This window comes from Cervus elaphus, chromosome 24 (assembly GCF_910594005.1).
Source record: "Cervus elaphus chromosome 24, mCerEla1.1, whole genome shotgun sequence".
Taxonomy (NCBI): Eukaryota; Metazoa; Chordata; class Mammalia; order Artiodactyla; family Cervidae; genus Cervus; species Cervus elaphus.
Window position 1 is genome coordinate 35,410,309 of NC_057838.1, and position 22,838 is coordinate 35,433,146.

The 22,838-nt window shown below is 40.3% G+C and overlaps 1 protein-coding gene across 3 annotated transcripts in view; it reads right to left on the minus strand.

The window, feature by feature from the left end:
- CNTN4 (contactin 4) overlaps positions 1-22,838 on the minus strand; it is a 975,314-nt gene that overhangs the window by 162,029 nt on the left and 790,447 nt on the right. For all 3 annotated transcript variants that reach the window (XM_043886604.1, XM_043886603.1, XM_043886605.1), the window contains 3 exons: positions 22,531-22,715; positions 13,169-13,305; positions 10,498-10,627 (listed from right to left, as the gene is read on the minus strand). In XM_043886604.1, coding sequence (XP_043742539.1) covers positions 10,498-10,627; positions 13,169-13,305; positions 22,531-22,715 — 452 coding nt within the window. The remainder of the gene's footprint in view (positions 1-10,497; positions 10,628-13,168; positions 13,306-22,530; positions 22,716-22,838) is intronic.

Consider the following 22,838-nt stretch of genomic DNA (forward strand, 5'->3'; position numbering starts at 1 on the left):
GGCCCAGTTGACTTCACATTCCAGGATGTCTAGCTCTAGGTGAATGATTGCACGATCAGGGCTATCTGTGTCATGATCTTTTTTGTACAGTTATTCTGTGTATTCTTGCCACCTCTTCTTAATATCTTCTGATTCTGTTAGGTCCATACCATTTCTGTCCTTTATTGTGCCCATCTTTGCATGAGCACAATACCATAATTTTTGCTTGGTATCTCTAATTTTCGTGACGAGATCTCTAGTCTTTCCCATTCTATTGTTTTCCTCTATTTCTTTGCATGGATCACTGAGGAAGGCTTTCTTATCTCTCCTTGCTATTCTTTGGAACTCTGTATTCAGATGGGTATGTCTTTCCTTTATTTCTTTGCCTTTAGTTTCTCTTTTCTCTTCTTCTCCTCAGACAACCATTTTGCCTCTTTGCTTTACTTTTTCTTGGGGATGGTCTTGATCACAACCTCCTGTTAATGTCACAAACCTCCGTCCATAGTTCTCCAGGCACTCTATCAGATCTAATTCCTTGAATCTATTTCTCACTTCCACAAGGGATTTGATTTAGGTCATACCTGAATGGTCTAGTCGTTTTTCCCTACTCTTTTCAATTTAAGTCTGAATTTGGCAATAAGGAGCTCATGATCCAAGCCACTGTCAGCTCTTCATCTTGTTTTTTCTTAATGTATAGAGCTTCTCCATCTTTGACTGCAAAGAATATAATCAATCAATTTTGGTATTGACCATCTGGTGATGACCTATTATATAGTTGTCTCCTGTGTTTTGGTAGAGAGTGTTTGCTCTGACCAGTGCATTCTCTTGGCAAATCTCTGTTAGCCTTTGCTCTGCTTCATTCTGTACTCCAAGCCCAAACTTGCCTGTTACTCCAGGTATCTCTTGATTTTCTACTTTTGCATTCCAGTCCCCTATGATGAAAAGGACATCTATTTTTTGGTGTTAGTTCTAGAAGGTCTTGTAGGTCTTCATAGAACTGTTCAATTTCAGCTTCTTCGGCATTAGTGGTTATGGCATAGACTTGGATTACTGTGATACTGAATGGCTTGCCTTGGAAATGAAGAGATCATTCTGTTGTTTTTGATATTGTACCCAAGTACTGCATTTCGGACTCTTTTGTTGACTAACTATAAAGGCTACTCCATTCTTTGAAGGGATTTTTTGCCCACAGTAGTAGATATAGTGGTCATCTGAATTAAATTCACCCATTCCAGTCTATTTTAGTTCACTGATTCCTAAAATGTAGATGTTTACTCTTGCCGTCTCCTGTTTGACCACTTCCAATTTACCTTGATTCATGGACCTAACATTCCAGGTTCCTAAAGCAATATTGTTCTTTACAGCATCGGGCTGTACTTCCATCACCAGTCACGTCCATAACTGGGTGTTATTTTCACTTTGGCTCCATCTCTTCATTCTTTCTGCAGTTATTTCTCCACTCTTCTCCAGTAGCATATTAGGCACCTACTGACCTGGGGAGTTCATTTTTCAGTGTCCTATCTTTTTGCCTTTTCACACTGTTCATGGGGTTCTCAAGGCAAGAATACTGAAGCGGTTTTCCATTCCCTTCTCCAGTGCACCATGTTTTGTCAGAACTCTCCACTATGACCCGTCCATGTGGGTGGTCCGACACAGCATGGCTCATAGTTTCCTTGAATTAGACAAGGCTGGGATTCATATGAGGGATGACTGTATGGTACTGGGACATTAAAGACTTCCCCTGGTGACTCACAAGCAGCAAAATTTGAGAATCACTGAAATAGGGTTTACTGGTAATTGTGCAGCTGTCTGTATTATAATCTTTTGGTATGGATACTAGTTTAAAACAGAAACAAAACAAAACAAACCCAAACTTTCTATTGCTACAAACACTTCAGATTTGCAGGAAGTTTTCACATGTGATCTCTTTTAGTTTTGACAGTGACACCCTAATTTTATTGATTAGTGAAGGCTTAGTAACTTGTTAAAGATATAAAATTTGCGTTTGAGATCCACGTGCATTGCTTTCCTTCTTCCTGATGAGTTAAGTAAAGCTCCTTTCAGACAATATTTGGATAAGAAAGGCATCCCTCCTCTCATTGGATGCTGTTCACACTCAGCACATTTGATTGTAATCTGGCTCAATGAGGCAGTTGAGAAATCAGACTTAGTTGCAGATGAGCACTTGTGAAAATCCCTGTGAAATAACTTTGAGTTTAGCCTTAATGTTTTTCTAATTTGTAGGCCAATCATTTGGACACATGGCAAATTAACCATATAACTGCCTCAAGCCTGCACCTCACTTTAATCGACCATCAGTTCCTTAATGGCATTGGAGTGTTCTGCCAGGGTCTGATGTCCTCCACCACAGAGGCCAGGAGAATGCCCATGGTCCTGAACCATCAGACAGGAACTCCTTGGGCCAAGGCTACTTCTATCCCTTATACTGTCCTGGCAACGTCAGGTCATATTCAAGACCACTGGGAAGACACTCAGTTGCTCTTAAGGACAGTTCATCCCATTTCAAAATCAAAGATACTCTAGTGTGTATAAAATAGACAGCTAGTAGGAATCTGCTGTTTATCACAGGGAGCTCAACTTGATACTCTGTGATAAACTAGAGAGGTGGGATGGGGGATGGATGGGAGGGGGATCCAAGCGGGAGAGGATATATGCATACATATGGCTGATTCACTGCGTTGTAGAGCAGAGACTAACATAACATGATAAAGCAAGTATACTCCAATGAAAAAGATATAGTAATAATTATGGTAATAATTTGATTCATTGTAGATCATTAGACAACAAAGGAAAGCAGAAAAAAAGGAACAAATAACTCCCATATTCCTACCCAATAAAAAGATAGCCTAGTGACACTGCTGGTTATGATCCAGGTCAACTGGACACAGTACCCAAGCATCTTGCTCTAGCACAATCACTTGTCTTCTGTAGAGGATGCTGTTGGTACCTCACACGGATCCTTTTTTCTGGCCCCAGATGCTGTGAGCATTGGTTGCTTACCAGCTGCAGCTGTCCCCTTTTCTGGGAAGTTCACTGCGAGGTTTTGCTCCATATGCCCTGCCATTACCACCACCACTTGAGGGGCAGATCAATGAACAACTGATGAAGAGATTTTTAAAAAGGTCAGCCTCCTTGCCTGGGTGGGAATAGCTCTAAGATGCAATTATGCTCCAGACATCACCCTCTGGAATGCGATATAGGCTAGACTTTACCTGAGACCATGTCCCTGCCCCCTGCCCTCCATCCCCCTCCCTAGCCTGCTCTCTCTTACGGGTTTTGCTCAGAGGACACTCCTCCAGTGACTCACAGGTACCTAAACACCTGTCTCAGCTTTTGAGGTCTTCGGCATACTCTATCTTTGCTGTTGTTGAGTCACTTAGTCGTGTTGGACTCTTTTGTAACCCCATGGACTGTAGCCCACCAGGCTCCTCTGTCCATGGGATTTCCCAGGTAACAATCTTGGGGTGGGTTGCCATTTCCATCTCCAGGGATCTTCCCAACCCAGGGACTGAACCCACGTCTCTTGCATTGCAGGTGGATTCTTTACCACTGAGACACCATATATATATATATATATATATATATATATATATATACAGGATGACATTGGTATTCTGTATGGAGCAGCACAGAAAATTTCAAGTTTGGCAGTTCAATCAGTATCCCCTAGTACCAACATGATCATCTACCTGAGTAGACACAAACATTAAAATGAATAGAAATATTTCATTAGAGAAGTTATCTTTATAAAATACTTAATTTGGCTTTTTAAATTATATTTTTTCGTAGAAGATTCAAATTTCCCTAAGATTATAAGACTTGGTTCGCTGTTCCAATTCCAGCACACCTTTCTATCACCCAGGGAATTGTGTGGTCGCTCAGGTCTGCCCACGGGTGTACATCACACAAGTGAATCTCATTCATGACAGAAGCTAACATAGGAGAAAAAGTCTGGAAACAGCTGCCTTGAGGAGTAATAAACTATTAACTGTAATAGGTGAGTCACAAACAAGGATGTACTATTTCTATTTGAAAGTACTCATCACCAGGCTACTCTAATATACTGACCTCAAGGTAAAAGTCTACGGCATTCGCCCACAAGGTGAGTAAATCACCCAGCACCTAGGTTAATTATTTAGCAGTTTCAATCCATTAAATATAGATATGTTACATATACATTAAATACCCAGACAGAACACATAAAATAAGACTAAGGGAAAAGCCTATTAAACATATGCTTCCTAACCATCTCTTATTCATGACCTTAAGGCTGTTACCTAGCATGAAAGGGAATCTCCTCTCTAGCATTGGAGGATGCTGATAATGGATCAATAGCTGCAACCAGCATATTTCTTTTCTTCGTTATACTTAAGTATCTTGTTTTCATTTTGTTTCTTGGTTCAATTCAACCTTCCTAAGAGTCTAATGCAGGAAACAACTAATCTGTTATTCGATCCATAAGAGTCAAACTATTACCACCCAGCAAGAAACAAAGTGACTTGTGAAACACAATTGTATTAAAGCTTACTCAACCAATATTCACATATGTTTATTCTTAAATAATCAAATGTCTTCTCCTTCATTCATTTATTAAGAACTCTAGGGATTTACTCATTCAATACTTAACTGCCCTTTAATTCACTTGGAATATACTAGTGTGATTTTCTGGGGCAGGAAAAATGGGATATTAAATAGAGAACTTTTTTAAGCTTGTTCAATATCTTCCAAAATTGGCCCTTAATTAATTTTTCCATCTTCCTCTTTCAAGTTTAAACTTCGCTGATACCCTTTATGTATTTGAATTAAAATTTCTGAGAAACAGTCAGGATTTTCTATGTTTTATAACTTTTCTTCAGGTCTTTTCACTCTGCACTGTTCCTGGTTTTTTTTTTCTCCTGTTGCCTGTATAAACATAAATTATTTTTCAAGGTTCACCTGACTAGCTCAGTCCTCTGGTCAAACTCTCTTTCCGGAATTTCTGGAAGACTTACTATTTGTACCACTTGTTTGGAACTGAATCATTTACTGGCATGCCTTACAGTTCTTACACTCAATAAAGCTGAGATTAGGGAGGGGGGTTAAATAACTTCTTAGGCGTTTTCATCTTTTCTGATCTTGCTTACTGATCTCAAGGGAATTAAGAAAGGACTCAGACCAAGAATTCAAATGGAATTAGTTCTAACTGAAAATGACTTGAAATAAACCTCTGAATGTAAGCGTTGAATCAGTGATTATCACCTCAAAGGCCTTGAACCCTTGGTAGGGGAAAGAGAAAGGATCTGGTGAGGATCCTAGGATATGCATATCAGATAGATATATAGACACAGATATAAATTGGCCTTCCCAGGTGGTGCTAGTGATAAAGAACCTGCCTGCCAATGCAAGAGACATAAAAGACACAGATCTGATCCCTGGGTCAGGAAGACCTCCTGGAGGAGGCATGGCAACCCACTCCAGTATTCTTGCCTAGAGAATCCCATGGACAGGGGAGCCTGGCGGGCTATAGTCCACAGGATTGCAAAGAGCTGGACACAACTGAAGTGACTCAGTGTGCACATGGCTACAGATACGGATATCTGGAGATGGATGTACACACACACACACATCATATTGTTGTTGCTGTTCAGTTGCTCATTTGTGTCCAACTCTTTGCAACCACAGTGTTACGCTCCTCTCTGGGTAAGTGCTCTAGATAAAAATCATTTAATAGCCTTTCTCACTTCAGTCTCTGCTTTTGGGACTGTAGTCATCCTCTCTCTTTACTCCATGATTACATCCCGTGATTTCCTGTGATTTGTTGCCATCAAATTTTCTTATTTTAACAAAAGGACCTACAAAATCTTTTATAATTATAATGGCATCCCCAGACTTTTAAACTGGACAGCTTTCGCCTGGAGGGTCTAAAGACAATGTGGTTCATTCCTGAGGGCACACACCCTCCACTGTAGCTGTTTTCTAACCAGTTGACACTATGTTTAACAAATAATACACTTCTTTCTGCATAACATTCTAGTGATCTACCTTTGCGATCTGTGCTCCACAATAGTCAGCTCCAACTACCAACAATCAGAGCCCACTTGGCCAGGGTGGGACCATTGTACTTGTCCTGGGAAGCTGGAATTATCGTTCTTAACATTTATAGTGGGGAAGGTATGTGTGCGGGGGTCATCCTTACAGTAGCCACACTGATGTTGACTCCAAGAGCACAGAATCCTCTGAGGCCTCTTTGAAAAAGACTGCAACCTCATGAATCCTCAAAAATTCTTATCTTGATTGGGTGTTGGTTCAGGTAAAGAAGCTGGTGAGGACAACAGTTACGGAAGCAGCTCCTTTCTTTTTTACCTTGCATGGGTGGACTAACATTCAACTCAGGAGCATCCACTTAATCCATTTCAGATCCACAAACCAGGCACCAAAAAGTGCTCTGCAGAAGGGCAAGTCAGGACTCTGAATCTGGGAAAATTATCAGGACTTACGGAATCAGCTCTCGCTGCGTGTTGCTTTTCTCTTATTTATAACTTTTCTATTATGCCCCAAGAAGAACTGCTACTTAGAAGTTTAAGATAAATTCTGAAGTGAGAGTAAAGATTTTTCTATAACACAAATCCAAGTTGATGGTCTGGAGTTTTTTTTTTTTTTAATGCCTAGAGCTTTGTTAATTCACTTAACCACTGTTTTCAAAGATTTACTTCACTCATTAATTCATTTTTTAAAACAGTCTTCCAACTCCTTCATCACTTAGTGCAATCATTCATTCTTACATTCATTCAGTATTGATTGAGTGCATACTACGTGCTTCAATATCGCATTAAGTCCTGACGATCAAATGAGTGAAATCAAGTATGGTCATGGACATCATGGGGAAGTTAGAAGTGCAGTGAGAGAAAAAGACAGAGAAATCACATTAGCAAATGTAGAGTGCAAATGCAGCATGATATCAAGGTGCATTAAAAGGCAGGATGAAAATTGTAACAGCAGGAGCTGACCTGGGCATAGAGCCAGGCATGACTTCCTGAGGAAGGCAAGATGGAGTTGGGAGAGGCAGCCTCAGTTCAGTTCAGTTTAGTTCAGTCACTCCGTCGTGTCTGACTCTTTGTGACCACATGGACTGCAGTATGCCAGGCTTGCCTGTCCATCACCAACTCCCGAAGCTTGCTCAAACTCATGACCATCAAGTCAGTGATGCCATCCAGCTATCTCATCCTCTGTCATTCCCTTCTCTTCCTGCCTCTAAACCTGTCCCAGCAGCAGGGTCTTTTCCAATGACTTAGTTCATCCCATCAAGTGGCCAAAGTATTAAGAGTTTCAGCTTCAGCATCAGTCCTTCCAATGAATATTCAGGACTGATTTCCTTTAGGATGGACTGGTTGGATCTCCTGGCAGTCCAGGGACTCTCAAGAGTCCTCTCCAACACCACAGTTCAAAAGCATCAATTCTTCAGCACTCAGCTTTCTTTAAAGTCCAACTCTCACAGCCACACATGATTACTGGGAAAACAATAGCTTTGACTAGACGGACCTTTGTTGGCAAAGTAATGTCTCTCCTTTTAAATATGCTGTCTAGGTTAATCATAACTTTTCTTCCAAAGAGCAAGCATCTTTTAATTTCACGACTACAGTCAACCACTGTGATTTTGGAGCCCCCCAAAAATAATGTCTGTCACTGTTTCCCCATCTATTTTCCATGATGTGATGGGACTGGATGCCATGATCTTAGTTTTCTGAATGATGAACTTTAGGCCAACTTTTTCACTCTCCTCTTTCACTTTTCATCAAGAAGTTCTTTAGTTCTTCACTTTCTGCCAAAAGGGGGTAGTGTCATCTGCATATCTGAGGTTATTGATATTTCTCCCAGCAATCTTGACTCCAGCTTGTGCTTCATCCAGCCTGGCATTTCACATGATGCACTCTGCATATAAGTTAAATAAGCAGGGTGACAATATACAGCCTTGATGTACTCCTTTCCCAATTTGGAACCAGTCAGTTGTTCCATGTCTGGTATTCTGGTATTCCCATCTGTGGAAGAATTTTCCACAGTTTGTTGTGATTCACACAGTCAAAAGCTTTGGCGTAGTCAATAAAGGAGATGTTTTTCTGGAACTCTCTTGGTTTTTCAATGATCCAATGGATGTTGGCAGTTTGATCTTTGGTTCTTCTGCCTTTTCTAAATCTGGCTTGAACATCTGGAGGTTAACAGTTCATGTACTGTTGAAGCCTGGTTTGGAGAATTTTGAGCATCACTTTACTAGTGTGTGAGATGAGTGCAATTGTATGGTAGTTTGAAAATTCTTTGGCATTGCCTTACTTTGGAATTGGAATGAAACCTTTTCCAGCCCTGTGGCCACTTCTAAGTTTTCCAAATTTTCTGCCATATTGAGTGAAGCACTTTCATAGCATCATCTTTTAGGATTTGAAATAGCACAACTGGAATTCGTTCACCTCCACTAGCTTTGTTTGTAATGATGCTTCCTATGGCCCACTTGAGTTCACATTCTAGGATGTCTGGCTCTATGTGAGTGATCACACTATCAGTTATCTGGGTCATGAAGATCTTTTTTGTATACTTCTTCTGTGTATTCTTGCCACCTCTTCTTAATATCTTCTGCTTCTGTTAGGTCCATACCATTTCTGTCCTTTATTATGCCCATCTTTGCATGAAATGTTTCCTCTGTATCTCTAATTTTCTTGACAAGATCTCTAGTCTTTCCAATTCTATTGTTTTCCTGTATTGCTTTGCACTGATCACTGAGGAAGGGTTTCTTATGTCTCCCTGCTATTCTTTGGAACTCTGCGTTCAAATGGGTATATCTTTACTTTTCTCCTTTGCCTTTAGCTTCTCTTATTTTCTCAGCTATTTGGAAGGCCCCTCAGACAACTATTTTGCCTCTTTGCATTTCTTTTTCTTGGGGATGGTCTTGATCACTGTCTCCTGTACAATGTCACGGATCTCCGTTCATAGATCTTCAGGTACTCTATCAGATCTATTTGTCACTTCCACTGTAAGGGATTTGATTTAGGTCATACCTGAATGGCCTAGTGGTTTTCTCTACTTTCTTCAGTTTAATTCTGAATTTTGCAATAAGGAGTTCATGATCTGAGCCACAGTCAGCTCCTGGCCTTATTTTTGCTGACTCTATAGAGCTTCTCCATCTTTGTCTGCAAAGAATGTAATCAATTCTGAGTTGGGAAGAAGTAAATGCAATGAAGAGGGGACAGAAAAGCATTTGAGGCAGAGGGAACGGTGTGGACCAGTGGACTGTGGAGGAAGAGAAGGTGGTGAACAAGCAGCTCAGAAAGCTCAGCACTGCTGAAGAACAGAAGGAAAGGGGCACGTGTTGAAAGATGGAGCTGCATACACACTGAGGAAACCAGATCTGAAAGAGACACGTGCACCCCAATGTTCATCGCAGCACTGTTTATAATAGCCAGGACATGGAAGCAACCTAGATGCCCATCAGCAGATGAATGGATAAGGAAGCTGTGGTACATATACACCATGGAATTTTACTCAGCCGTCAAAAAGAATTCATTTGAACCAGTCCTAATGAGATGGATGAAACTGGAGCCCCTTATACAGAGTGAAGTAAGCCAGAAAGATAAAGAACATTACAGCATACTAACACATATATATGGAATTTAGAAAGATGGTAACGATAACCCTATATGCAAAACAGAAAAAGAGACACAGAAATACAGAACAGACTTTTGAACTCTGTGGGAGAAGGTGAGGGTGGGATGTTTCAAAAGAACAGCATGTATACTATCTATGGTGAAACAGATCACCAGCCCAGGTGGGATGCATGAGACAGGTGCTCGGGCCTGGTGCACTGGGAAGACCCAGAGGAATCGGGTGGAGAGGGAGATGGGAGGGGGGATCGGGATGGGGAATAAGTGTAAATCTATGGCTGATTCATATCAATGTATGACAAAACCCACTGAAATGTTGTGAAGTAATTAGCCTCCAACTAATAAAAAAATTAAAAAAAAAAAAAAAAGAAGAAGGCTGAACGCCAAAGAATTGATGCTTTTGAAAAAAAAAAAAAAAGAAAGATGGAGCTGGAGGGGCAGTCCACAGTGTATCATCTGGAAAATTTAGATGTGAAAAAACAGAATGCACTCTGCCTGACATTCAAACAAACCTGTCCACCTAAGGCAGCTCTTCCTGTTTCCAAGCTCAAGTTTACACCCAACCAGAGAGAAAGCAAAAGACACCAACACATTTCAGAAACTTTGCACAGTTTAGAAGAGGGGTTGACAGAGAATAAAAATGCATGCCAGGAGAACTGCATCACCCATTGCAAGCATCAGAAGAAGCTGATCTAGAAAGTGGTCTCCTCTTACTGCTTGTAGAATGCAATGCTTCTTTCTCAAGAGATATCTTCAGTCTAAAGATTTCTTCACCCTTTTTTCCTTGGATGGAATATTTATGCTTGGCAAAGCACATGTTAGTTTAGTGATTTCAAAAGCTTTTACTTTTTTGTTCTTTCTTAAGACTCACCTATCACACTAAGCTCTGCGCTGGAAAAGATAACTCCGTGTTTATTCTCTGCCACACACTGATACATGCCGGCATCTGAGAGGTTCACTATTGTTATGTTGAGTGTTCCTTGCTCGATATGAATTCTATCCTGTGAAAGAAAAGAGGAACACAAAACAATGACCTTCTACAACTGAGACCTTAAGGCATCTTTGCTACATGTTATATATCAAAGAGGCTTAATGGGAGGAAAATTGCCATCATATAAACAATTTACATAACATGAGCTATTTATCTGTCAACTAAACTTGTGGAGGGTCAGTTGCTAAATGAAACAACCCATACATCAGTTGGTAAATGGAATTTAAATTATAGGACTCTCTTGAGTTATCATTGATTTAATAGTGAAACCACCCAGATTAATATCCCCTCTAAACAGATGAACTTTAAATTTAAAATGCTTTTTTTTTTTACTCCAAGGCTTTGTGCTAACTGGGGGTGAGGAGTGGGAAATACAAGGAAATTTACTGTTTAGAGTAGTTAAAACACTCAAATTATGAGCAGGCAACACTTTGAGGGTTAAAAGGACTGTACTCTTCTTGGATGAAGCAGAAACACATATTTAATGTTGTTGAAGTTTACTAAGAATAAAGAATAAGTATTGATAATTTAATGTTCTGTTGGTGGCATGATCTAAGCTTAGGACCATCAACTGGTAGCCAATATGAAGACAGCAAAGTGAGTGTATCGAACAATAGACCATCCTCATTCATCAGTCTGAGGCTACATAACTTGAGGCGTCAATTTTTATAAGTACCCTAAAGGACCTCCTCTTCTCCAAGAGACCTGCCATTTAAAAAGTAAAATATTTTCTGTTTGCCCTAGGGTTGTGATTTAGCTGCCTGGCATCCATGACTCCTCACCTTAAATAGAGGAAGAAAAATGCCAGTTACCTGGGCACCTGCACTCAAGTGATTTGAGGCTGGCCTTTAGAATTGAGAGAGTCATGGGACCAGCAGGAGCCCTGCAGTGACAGGAGGAGGTGTGGGCAGCACCGTGTGGACTAGGCTTGTTATTTCTGCCTGTTTCTGTGGCTGTGAGGGCTATATCCTGGCCAGCGCTCAGAGTGGTTGTTCTCGCCTGGGGGCTGATGGGGGAGGAAACCAGAGCACAAGAAACTGGCTCTCAAATTGGGGTCTGGGGAAAATGTCATATTTCAGCAAAAATTTGAATTCAGTGGGAAAATATATAAGGAAAATTAAACTGGACACAATTGTTCCTCATTCGAAGGTCCCTCCACCTCATTTATTTTTATAGGCATGATTCCTATCTCTTTGCGCCTTCTTGACAAGCTTATTCAGATTTCTTTGTTAGACAGCTCTACAGGTTAGTTACCTTTCTAAAAAAAAAAATTTTTTTTTTTTTGCATATGATTTGGAGTATTGGCATGCAGGCGTACTCTGAAAAGGAGTTATTTTTGTCTGTCTTTCCACCCATTTAACAGACTGGGTGGCCACCTCCACCTCATTTCCTGGGCTGTGTGCTTAGCTACTTAGTCATGTCCAACTCTTTGTGACCCCGTGGACTGCAATCCTCCAGGCTCCTCTGTCCATGGGATTTTCCAGGCAAGAATACTGGAGTGGGTTGCTAGGGGAATCTTCTCCAGGGGAATCTTCCCAACCTAGGGAACAAACCCAGGTCTCCTGCATTCCAGGCAGATTCTTTACCAGCTGAGCCACCAGGGAAGCCCATGAATACTGCAGTGGGTACACTATTCCTTCTCCAGGGGAATCTTCCTGACCCAGGAATCAAACTGGGGTCTTCTGCAATGCAGATGGATTCTTTACCAGCTGAGCTATCAGGGAAGCGCTTCCCTGGGCTTGCTGGTCCAGAAATAACCAGACTCATGGCTTCTCTCAGGTCCCGGGATCTGCGAGGATGCTGAGGCTACTGCAGTTCCTGCCTAGAGCCAGTAGGAGGCGCAGCCTGGTACCTTCTACGTCTCTCACATCACAGAGTCCTGTTAAGCCAGGCGGCAGTTTGGCTGCTTTTTCACTTAAGCCTTAGCTGCAGGGATACTGCAACCTGGTCTCCAAAGAGGATTTTTAATATCTGAGCTTTCAGCTACTACTGCGTGCTTCAGGGCCTACAGACTGGTGCCTCCCACTTTGCTCATCACTTTTAGTTGTTCTTTCACTTCTGTTCCTTTAAGAGGTGTCAGTCTCGAGTTTGCACGTGCCACTGCTACATGTCTGAGGCACAGTGAACATTTTGCTGGTCAATGTACTGGACTGTGCTGTTCATTAGTCTTCCCAGACAGAAGACAATATAAAACCACACTGAAGGGGAGAACTGGATGCTGAGAGTCTTACACACTCACCTGTACATGCAAACTTGTATCTTAGCACAATTACATGATCCAGACCTTCAGCATAACTCTCCAATCGTAAAGCCAGTGACGCTAATCTCTGAAGACCAAAGATCCGGTATGGATGTTTAACAAGGCTGAGCAACGCTGGAGAATTGGATTTATGTACAGTTTCTATCAACCACACTCACTTGTTCCACTATTAATGGCATTTCTTTACATATAATTTTGGAAACAATTGGTCATTTTTCTGTTTCCATAGCAACAAGACCACACGCCACATTGAAGTCAATATTAAGACACAATTATCATTCATTTGCTTACCCGAGTTAACAGTGGTTCGCCATTTTTCAGCCACCTGTATGTAGGCTTGGGCCTTCCATTGGCTTTACATTCCCAGAAGACGTTTTCTTCAATGGCCACATGGATGTCATTTATTTTTTGACTCCAACTCGGTTGAGCTACAGCAGTTCACAAAGCAAAGACATACATTCAGTGCACGTTCAACTCATGTTTGTCATATGCAATCAAGGGACAGAAAAGGGTTTATGATAAAATTAATTTTCCAGAGGTTATGCCAATTACAAAGCTGGGGAGAAGTTCAGTGGGTACTTTTAGAATAAAATACCCCACCTCATGTCCAGCTCTGAATGTACTGTTTTTGCAGCCTATCTGGCTGTTCTTTCCATCACTAAAGGCAAAATGAGCAAAACTATCATGAGTCATAGGGTAAAATTAAACTGCTCCTCCTCCCAAATATCTATTCATTTTTTCCTTTTAATAAAAGGAATCTCCCACCACCACTCTTGTTACTTTAGGCTGGGCTCATGTTTTCCTAGCTACGCACTGTACTTCCCAGACTCGTTTGCATCTAGAGGTAACTGGTAATTGGTATGAATGAGGTTCATACCAATGATATGTGGTATGTGTGTGGAAGTGATGAGGGCAACCTCCAGGTTACTGACTTAAAGATACCAGCCCTGGATTCTCACTTTTCTTTCTCACTGATTAGAAAATGACAAGTGAAATAGCCTTGGGCCCACAGATGAAGCTATGAAGGATGAAGATGCTGACCTTGAATGATCTTCTGGAATAAAGCAACCCCAGACCCACATGCCTATTTTTGGAGAGATTTGTGTGAAGGAAAGAAACTTCTTCTTTAAGCCATTATATTTCTGTGTGTCTCTCACATGCATCATATAAATAATTTTTGTGACTCCTTTTTCCATCAAGACTATCATCATTTTCTATTATTACCTTTTTTTCATGTTGATAGAAAATTTTCTGTTAGCATATGGCCTTACAATTCCAAATCTCTGAATGAGCCCTGGTTTTCACAAACCTTCTTAAGGAACTGAGTCCTGCCCTGCCTAACACAAGAATTCAAGACTGCACTCAATGCCCACACTGCCCAATGCCATATTCCAGGGGTCCCCAACTCTCCGGGATCTGATGCCTGATGATTTGAGGGGGAGATGATATAATAATAGAAATAAAGTGCATGATAAGTGTGATGCACTCAAATCATCCTGAAACCATCCTCCCACCCCTGGACTGTGAAAAAATTGTCTTCCGTGAAACTCATCCCTGTTGCCAAAGAGGCTGGGGAATGCTGTACCACTCCCTTCTACCACCAAAATTGTGCCTCATTTCTCATGCTTCAAATAAAGTCCCATTTTCTCTCCTTGTTCTTAAGGGAAATAAAGACAATACTAACCCACATTCCCTAAAAAGTCTTCATATATATCAAGCCTTCCCTAAAGCCTATAGTAGACTATAATGGCACACGTAATTAGGCAGAAAACCTTCAGCCCAAAGTGAAGAAGCAAAGTGTAGTCATTCTGGAATGTATCTTCGCACTGTGCACTTGCATAGGATAATGCTTACCAACTTGAACCCAATAGTTAGAACTGGTATTAGTATTTTAATCAGAAGATGCTACTCAGTATTCTTAACATATCTCTTAGCTGACTTGACTTCAGTATCTTTATTCAATGAGGTTACCAATCATTCATAATTTAATTCAAAAGGAAATGACTAGTGCTGCGCTCAAGCTTATCTTCTCAACAATGAAAAAAAAAAAAAGAAAGAAAAACTGGAAAAACAACTCACTTAACCAGCAGAGGTCCCTAGGTCTCTGAATAAATGTTACTTTCTCCTTTTATCCATCTATAAGCAAATCTCATGTTTTTCAAAGAGCAAAACACAATTTTACAAATCTTCTACTGATGTGGATGATGCATTGTTTCAAAAGGCTGAAAGGGTCAGCTTTCAAAACAAGTTATAACATCAAGAAGCATTAACTTGAACGCAGGGCTGTAACCTTTATCCTTGAAGGAGCTGCAAGTCTGCCATTGTTCTTTATCTTCCTGCTGCTTTGCAAAGGGAGCTCAGATGGTAGATAGTACCTTTTCAGTTCTCTGTCTGGAGAATTTGATGTGCAACACTGATGAGGCTAATGGCAGTTGTGGGCCTGATTTCACATGCAACCTGCTGAATATTTACCCCCCACAGGGTCTATGAAAACAAAGCAAACAAGAAAAACTATAGAAATCTGTGTGGAATACTAACAACGAAGCCAAACTTTTCAAAGAGAGTGAGGAAGAAAAAAAAAATGGAAGGGCAAATGTAACTTATGAAGCAATGTCAAGTTGAAGTTCAAAAAGGAAACATCAAAACCACATGCAGAGACAGAGATTTCAATGTCATAGATTTCCTGTAACTCTTGGGCTTATTCATGGCTTTCTTTCAAAAACACAGAAAGCTGGAAACACAACCTTGCAATCTCAAAGAAGATAGGAAGAAGAGAAGGGAAGGGAGGGCCTTGAGAGGATTTTGAAAAGCCCTTGCAAAGTTCTAACTAATTAAACCCTTCTGAGCGCTCATTCTGTCTCTTCGAAAAGGGTTACAGAGGTTAAGGTTCTCAACAAGAATGTTCAATGGTAGTGGTTTGTGCTGGTCAAGGTGAAATCAACAGCAAATTCAGCCTTTGTGAGACATCGTCAGATACTTTCCTTTTTTTTTTACAGTAAAATTAATTCTCAGAAACCAGATTTGAAGGACAAAAATCTACTCCTCCTGAAGTAAAACGAATTCATAGGAGCTAAATTTGAAATGATATAAACACATTCCTCTTGAAGTCAATATATGGACAGGGGCCCACAGGGATTGAGAATGGAATACTGTATTATATATATGGCAAAGGATGAGGTAATCTTTCTTTTAACATGCCAATTGCAGATCTACAGGGCAGAAACACACACAGTGAAGGTTTCTCCTGCCACTCACTTAGACTGGATGAATCTTATCTAAGTGAGTGAGTTTTTTTTGTAATAGAATAGTTTTTGTACCTGATGGAAATTGTTCATATATCTACATATCTCTTTGGGTCACCGAGTTCAAAGCCTTTGGATAACAAGTGGTCCACTTTAGTGCATAAGAGAAAATATTGTTTCCTTTAACTTCTTTTTGGATAGTGTATGTGGGTCCGTGGTATTTATCACTTAATATCTAGGTTCTTTTGAAAACACCATGTCTAAAAAAATAGCTCCATGGAAGGCTTGAACAGGTTAATTCAGCCCTATTATTTCAAAAAGAAGTTTATGTCTAAATGCTTTTTGGGCATTATATACATGTAGATCCCAAATACTAAACAGAATTATCATATTCACATATTAAAACAGAACCATCTGTTTTGGCCATTTATATTCTTTCAAGGTTTGAATAGAAGATTCTCTCCTCTAAAGCGAATCTTTAGTCTTGTTCTCAAGATACAAATTCAAATACAAGGTTAAATGATTGGGTTTTACTTGACTCTATGACATTGTTAGTCTCTTGCATAAATGAACAAGCTCTTCTTTCCAATCTTTTGTTCAACAACTGCCAGAAATGACCTCAGTCGATGCATAATCCAGCCACTGGGATCATGCAAGCATCTTGTCTAATAACAATTTATATTGCAGACAGATATAATTTGACTTTAGTGGTCAACAGTTCTCAGAGGTATCTGGCTCTCTGACTGTCCAAAACCAGAAACTTCTAATAGAAAGAAAAGCCATCAAGAGCCTTAGCCCTTAGGGAAAAAAAGAAAAGATAAAATGGGGGAAAATAATTTAAGTTGCTATTAGAACGATTACCTGCAGCCATTCAAAATTATTTCTGGTTGCTTACACAGTCTCAGAGAAGATGAATCTATCTTAAGCTATACTCAAGGATATTAAGGGTCTTGGTATCAGTTCTGTTTGGGACAATCAGGCAGACTCTTGCTTAAGTGCAAAATTGTCTCATCGCTGTGTTCATTCTTTTGGTCATTCTATCCTTTAAGCCACTTTGTGAGACTGAATATTAGCTAGTGACCACACATACACAGCACATCTATGGGGAGATTAGTACACCATACTACATGATGCTTCCATATTCTGACACTAGATATCCTCCCATACCATTTGCAGGGTCATGAAGCCCACAGTTTTGCCTTTAGGGCCAAAGGCCCATAGCCCACAAAGTCTCGACATACAGCCATAGATGTAAATTGGAAAGGAAAATAAAAAGAGCTCTTTTTGGCTTAGTAATCAGGTGATTATAAGTCACTTCCTTAGAAAAGAGGAAGTGAAAAAGTCAATTGTTCACCTGGATGTTTTCATTTATGACTTTGATTGTGGAAAACAAGCAGATAAAGTATCTGAATGACTGATGGATTTTTTTCCTCTTTACCTATTTAGTGAAAATGTCTTACTGGCAAGACAAAGAACACAGAACAGGTCTAATGAGATCTCTGATTCTCACTCATTCTATCATCTTGGGTAAGCTATTTTATGTCTCAGGGTCTTTATTTTTAACTTTATAAAAATCAAAGAGCTGGCTCCAACAGATCCTTCCAACTCAAACATTATAGATTCATTGAAAAATAGTCTTGTTCACTGCTTGAATATTATATTCCCTATTTCCTCATGGTGGAAATGACTTTACTCTCTTAACACTTGTTACATCTAGGAGAAATTGTACAAAGGTATTATATATCAGGAAATTTCGCTCATGCTTCATTTTTCTAAATGATGACTGTTATTCCACTGGTCTATTTGTGCAAAAAGGAATGCTACAGACATAATGAGGTGGAAAGATGAATAATTATCAAGTGAATTAAATCCATTTTATACCTCCCTCTCCTTTTTTCAGAGATAATTACTGTAGCATCCTCCTTCCACTGTGTCTATGTAGACGGGTCATAACACTTGATGTGACAGAAGTCTGCGAGCTTTCAGAGGAAGGAGGAACACCTTTATTTGCAGTAATTTATTCTTAGGGTTCACTCTACCACCTGGAAACAACCCAGCACAAGAGCAATGGCTTCTGCACTGTGGACGCAAGCAGGCAGCATCAGCACAACCAGGAAACTTCATGGGAACGCAAATTCTTGGATCCCACGCTAGCCCGACAAAATCAGAACTTCTGGGGAGTACAACCCAGTATTCTGTACTTTAATAAAATGTTCAGATTATTCTAACTGCACTCTGAAGCCCGAGAACTTCCAGCATGAAAGAACAGGCATAGCATCTGGAACCTAGCTCTGCTTACTATGGGCTTCCCTGGTGGCTCAGATGGTAAAGAATCTGCCTGCAATGCAGGAGACCAAAGTTCCATCCCTGAGTCGGTAAGATCCCCTGGAGAAGCAGATGGCAACCCACTCCAGTACTCTTGCCTGGATAATTCCATGGACAGAGGAGCCTAGCAGGCTACAGTCCACGGGGTCACAAAGAGTCGGACACGACTGAGCGACTACCACTCACTCTGCTTACTATGTAGCTTCAATCAGTAACATGAGTACCTCTTTGGAAAGCAGTTTCCTTATCTAGAAAATGGCTAAGTGTAGGAATGACAAAAAAGTGTCTTACTGGTTCTAAGTCCAAAATACATGTCAAGTCTCCATTTATTTTTATTCTTTGCTTCCTAGCCATCATCATTTCTCACCTGGTTGGCTTTCTGACTGCTTATCCTGATTTTACTCTTGGTTCCCTATAATCTAATCACCATAGAACAACCAGAGTGATCTTTTAAAAGCATGAATACAGTCGAGTCATTCCCCATTTAAAATCTCACAGTGGTTTCCCATTATCAGAATAAAACCCAAATTTAGTGCCTGGCTTACAAAGTACTGCCTAATCTGCCCACCCTCACCCCTCTGTTTCCAAACCCTTTATCCTTTCTCACTAGGACTTAGCCACGCTGGCTTCCGTGATGCACCTCACACATGTTAAGTAGTCTTCTGCCTCAGGGCCTCTGCACTTCCTTACTTTCTGCATGGAAAGCACTACCCTTTGAAAGCATGGCTCTTTTTCACCCTTTAGGTTTCAGTTCAGAAGTCAAATCTCAGACAAGTCTTTCCTGAGTGACTTTTCTTATGAAGTCTTTCTTCTGTTCCTGAAAAGTGAAAGTGAAAGTCGCTCAGTTGTGTCCAGCTCTTTGCGACCCCCATGGACTATTCAGTCCATGGAATTCTCCAGGCCAGAATACTGGAGGGGGTAGCCCTTCCCTTCTTCAGGGGATCTTCCCAACCCAGGGATCGAACCCAGGTCTCCCACATTGCAGGCGGATTCTTAACCAGCTGAGCCACAAGGGAAGCCCAAGAATACTGGAATAAGTAGCTCCTCCTTTTGCTTCTAGTTACTTGCTATCGTATCATCCTAACCACCTTCTTCATAACTCTTATCACTTTATGAAATTTTCTAGTTCATTTATTTGCATAATAGTGAATTGCCTGTCTGCTCCTAGTGAAAGAAAAGCTCCTTGAAGACAGGGATTTGTCTTATAGTCCTAAGTGTCTAATGCTCTGCCACCTGGTAGGCAATAAAAAAAAAATTTGAACAAATTAATAATATATTAAAGTCATTTTGGAAAATGTCAACCTTTAAGCAACAAAGATTTGTAGTAAAGTATCCTTGAAAACATAACATCTATTTTAGTAAGTTTTTAACACTGAAAAATACCTGAAAGAGCAGATTAAACCACACAGACAAGTTCAGGTCATGGCTCAAATAACTCGGGAAGATGGAGATGGGTAAAAATGTTTGTGTTTGAACTAGCTTCAATTCTTCCCAAACATGAGTAGCACATGCTAAACTAAAGACACAATCACAGTGGAAACACACCAGCCAGGAACACAGGCTCCCATGACCCTTATAGAGGGAATGTAGGGGCAACAAACCATGCTCAGCAGGCCTTTGGAGGAAGGTTAAATGGTTTCAGTGTGGGATCAGAAAATTGCCATTTTGTCAGGCCAGAACAGAAGTGAGTACACCTGTCTGGTTTCCCAAGTGAAGAGTGGATGAATGGGATACAGCAACTTGGAACCAAAAAGGACAAGCAGGTCTCTAAGCTGAAACCCAAGGTTTATTGTCCCCAAGCACAGCACATCTTAACGTTGTCAGACATTCTCTTGTCCACAAACATAGCATGTTCATGGATAAGGAACTGGGGCTACTTTCTCCCCTTTTGTGAAATATATATGGTGATTTTAATTATAAAAACTCATTTAAGTTGGAGATCTGGGCAGCTGGATATTGGGAACACTGTATTGAGAAAACCCAACAGAGACCACAAAGAAAAAAGAATGACAGCCAAGCACTTTTGCATAATTAAGCTCTCCTGTGACAATGAAAACAATTCGATAATTTCCGTGTCACTGATATGCTAGTTGAGGGAAAACAAAAGGATAAAAAAGATGCAACAGCCCAGCATCATGAAGTCAACTGATCTGACAAGATTCTAACACCTAGGGTGGTTGACAACAGAGGAAAAAGCTGAGTTATCTTCAGAAAACAGGTACATTTCATTTGGCTTTTTTTCCCATGGATGAATGCAGATGACTTCATTTAAAAGGGAAACGCTGTTAGCATCAGATTTTCATCTCCAAGGCTGGGTCCCAGAAAACCTTTCATTGTTTCTCCAGAAGGTTATTGATAAGGTTGATTCTCCAGAAGACTAACTCTGGGATCTTCTGTTTCCAGTGTAGGAAACTTATGACCTACTAGAAAGCACTATGCCAACTCCTGGTGACAGAATATTTCCTACATTTTTAATATACTGAAAAACAGGTATTTCACTTCAAAGAAAACCATAAAAGTGAAAAATTACTTCAATCAATTAACTGAGCAACACAACTAACATTTAGAGATCACAACTACTGAATGGAAAAATCAATCTAACTAATTGAAAAAGGAAAACACAGGCCATTTACCTGAACATTTTCAGGTTGTTCCTACTTGATGTAGGAGAAATGATTATTACACTAACGAGAAAAATGTACCCTAAACACTTAAAAAACACAGTGATTGCATCTCACTGAACAAATCTGTAACCTACAGTCTTAAGTTTTTCTAGCAATGAACTGTGATGGCTTCTGTTTTTCAACCAATCAAATAAGGTGTCAACCATCATAGTTTATGAAAGAGCAAAGATCAAGCATCAGGTCTGCCATTTGGCATGAGTAGAGTTGGTCTTTTAGTATTGTTGAAGGAAGATGGGTGATTTTTAAAAGGTGCATATTTATTTAAACAACTGGTACTCAAGTCATCATGTGAAGGACTGCCTAACATCATGTGTATTCTTTTATCCCTTGGGCAACGCCAGGTATGAGTCCAAAATGCCAGATGGGGAGGTTGCTGAAGGCTAGCTGATATTCAAAAGCTCCATCCAATTTCTAATCATGCTTCTAAAAAATCTTACATGACTACCGAACAAAATCTTTTCCCCATATCTGAAATCCAAAATGCTCTGGAAGAAGATCTGATGAAATAAATAGACTTTTGTGGTATCAGTTGTTGTAAGACATCAGAAGGTTTAAAGTCTTTGCTACAACTTGCCCCTAAAGAACTGCTCTTATCCCTTTAATATACACTGTTGTTCACCTAAGCCATTCTTAAATAATTATCAATCTATAATATTTATTTTCAACACTCCATGGGATTCAGGCATGTTCCAACTTGGGAGAACTCAATTTGATTTCAAAATGCCTATCCAGTGAAATCCCTTTCTTGATTCCAAACTGATACCCTAACTGGGTTTCCAAGACAGGCTCAATGGATGACCATGTGTTAGAGGCTTTACATTTGTGTTCTGTTTGGATCAATGCCGATGATTTGATTGAAATAGGAGCAGCTGCACAGAAAGAGTCTATGGGGTGAGACAGATTTGTCACGCTCCACTCTGATAAGAACTAAATTTGGACAGCATGCATTTTGAAATGTTTGTGGTACCACATTAAATCGCTACCAAATAGGAGCAATTACCAAGGATTAACACGAGCTCCAAGTCAAAATTTGATGAAGAAAAGCGGAGAGCTTTAGAAATAAATAAATAAATCAGGAGGAGGGATAACAAAACATTTCCCTTGTCAGGTTTGCAGCTTGATGGCAGCAGGAAAAATAGGTCCTTTGTGAGTGTGTTCACACTAATATCCATCCCTCAACACATCAGCCTGTATCTTCCCCTCTGCTGTCTCCACACCACTGCCCCCACCCTCCCCTTCCCCACCCAGAACAACCCAGGGGATGATAATTAGGCAGCAAACAGGGTTTTAGACAGTGGTATTTTGAACAATCCTTCGGAAGAACCTTGAATGAAAATCTCCTAGGTTATGGGTTTTAATACCAAGAAGGTCAACAAATGATAAACTGGAATCACTACCTTACCATAGAAAGTCACCTGTCCTTTTGCTACATTTTTCCCTCTTGAATTCTCAGCCACGCATTCATACAAGCCAGCATCCTCCTGCTGAAAATTGGGGATTTCAAGAATCCCATTTGACTTGTGTTTTCTGGCTTTGGTTGCTATCGGCTTTCCATCAGCTCTTCTCCAGATAATAGTTGGTACTGGACTGGTGGCAAGAAAAAAAGGGAGTGAATCATGTTAGAGAAACTTTCTTTTATTTGAATCTATGCTTGTTACAATCCCTTCCTTCTTGGCTCCAAACATTATATAGCTGGCACTAGGCAGTGTT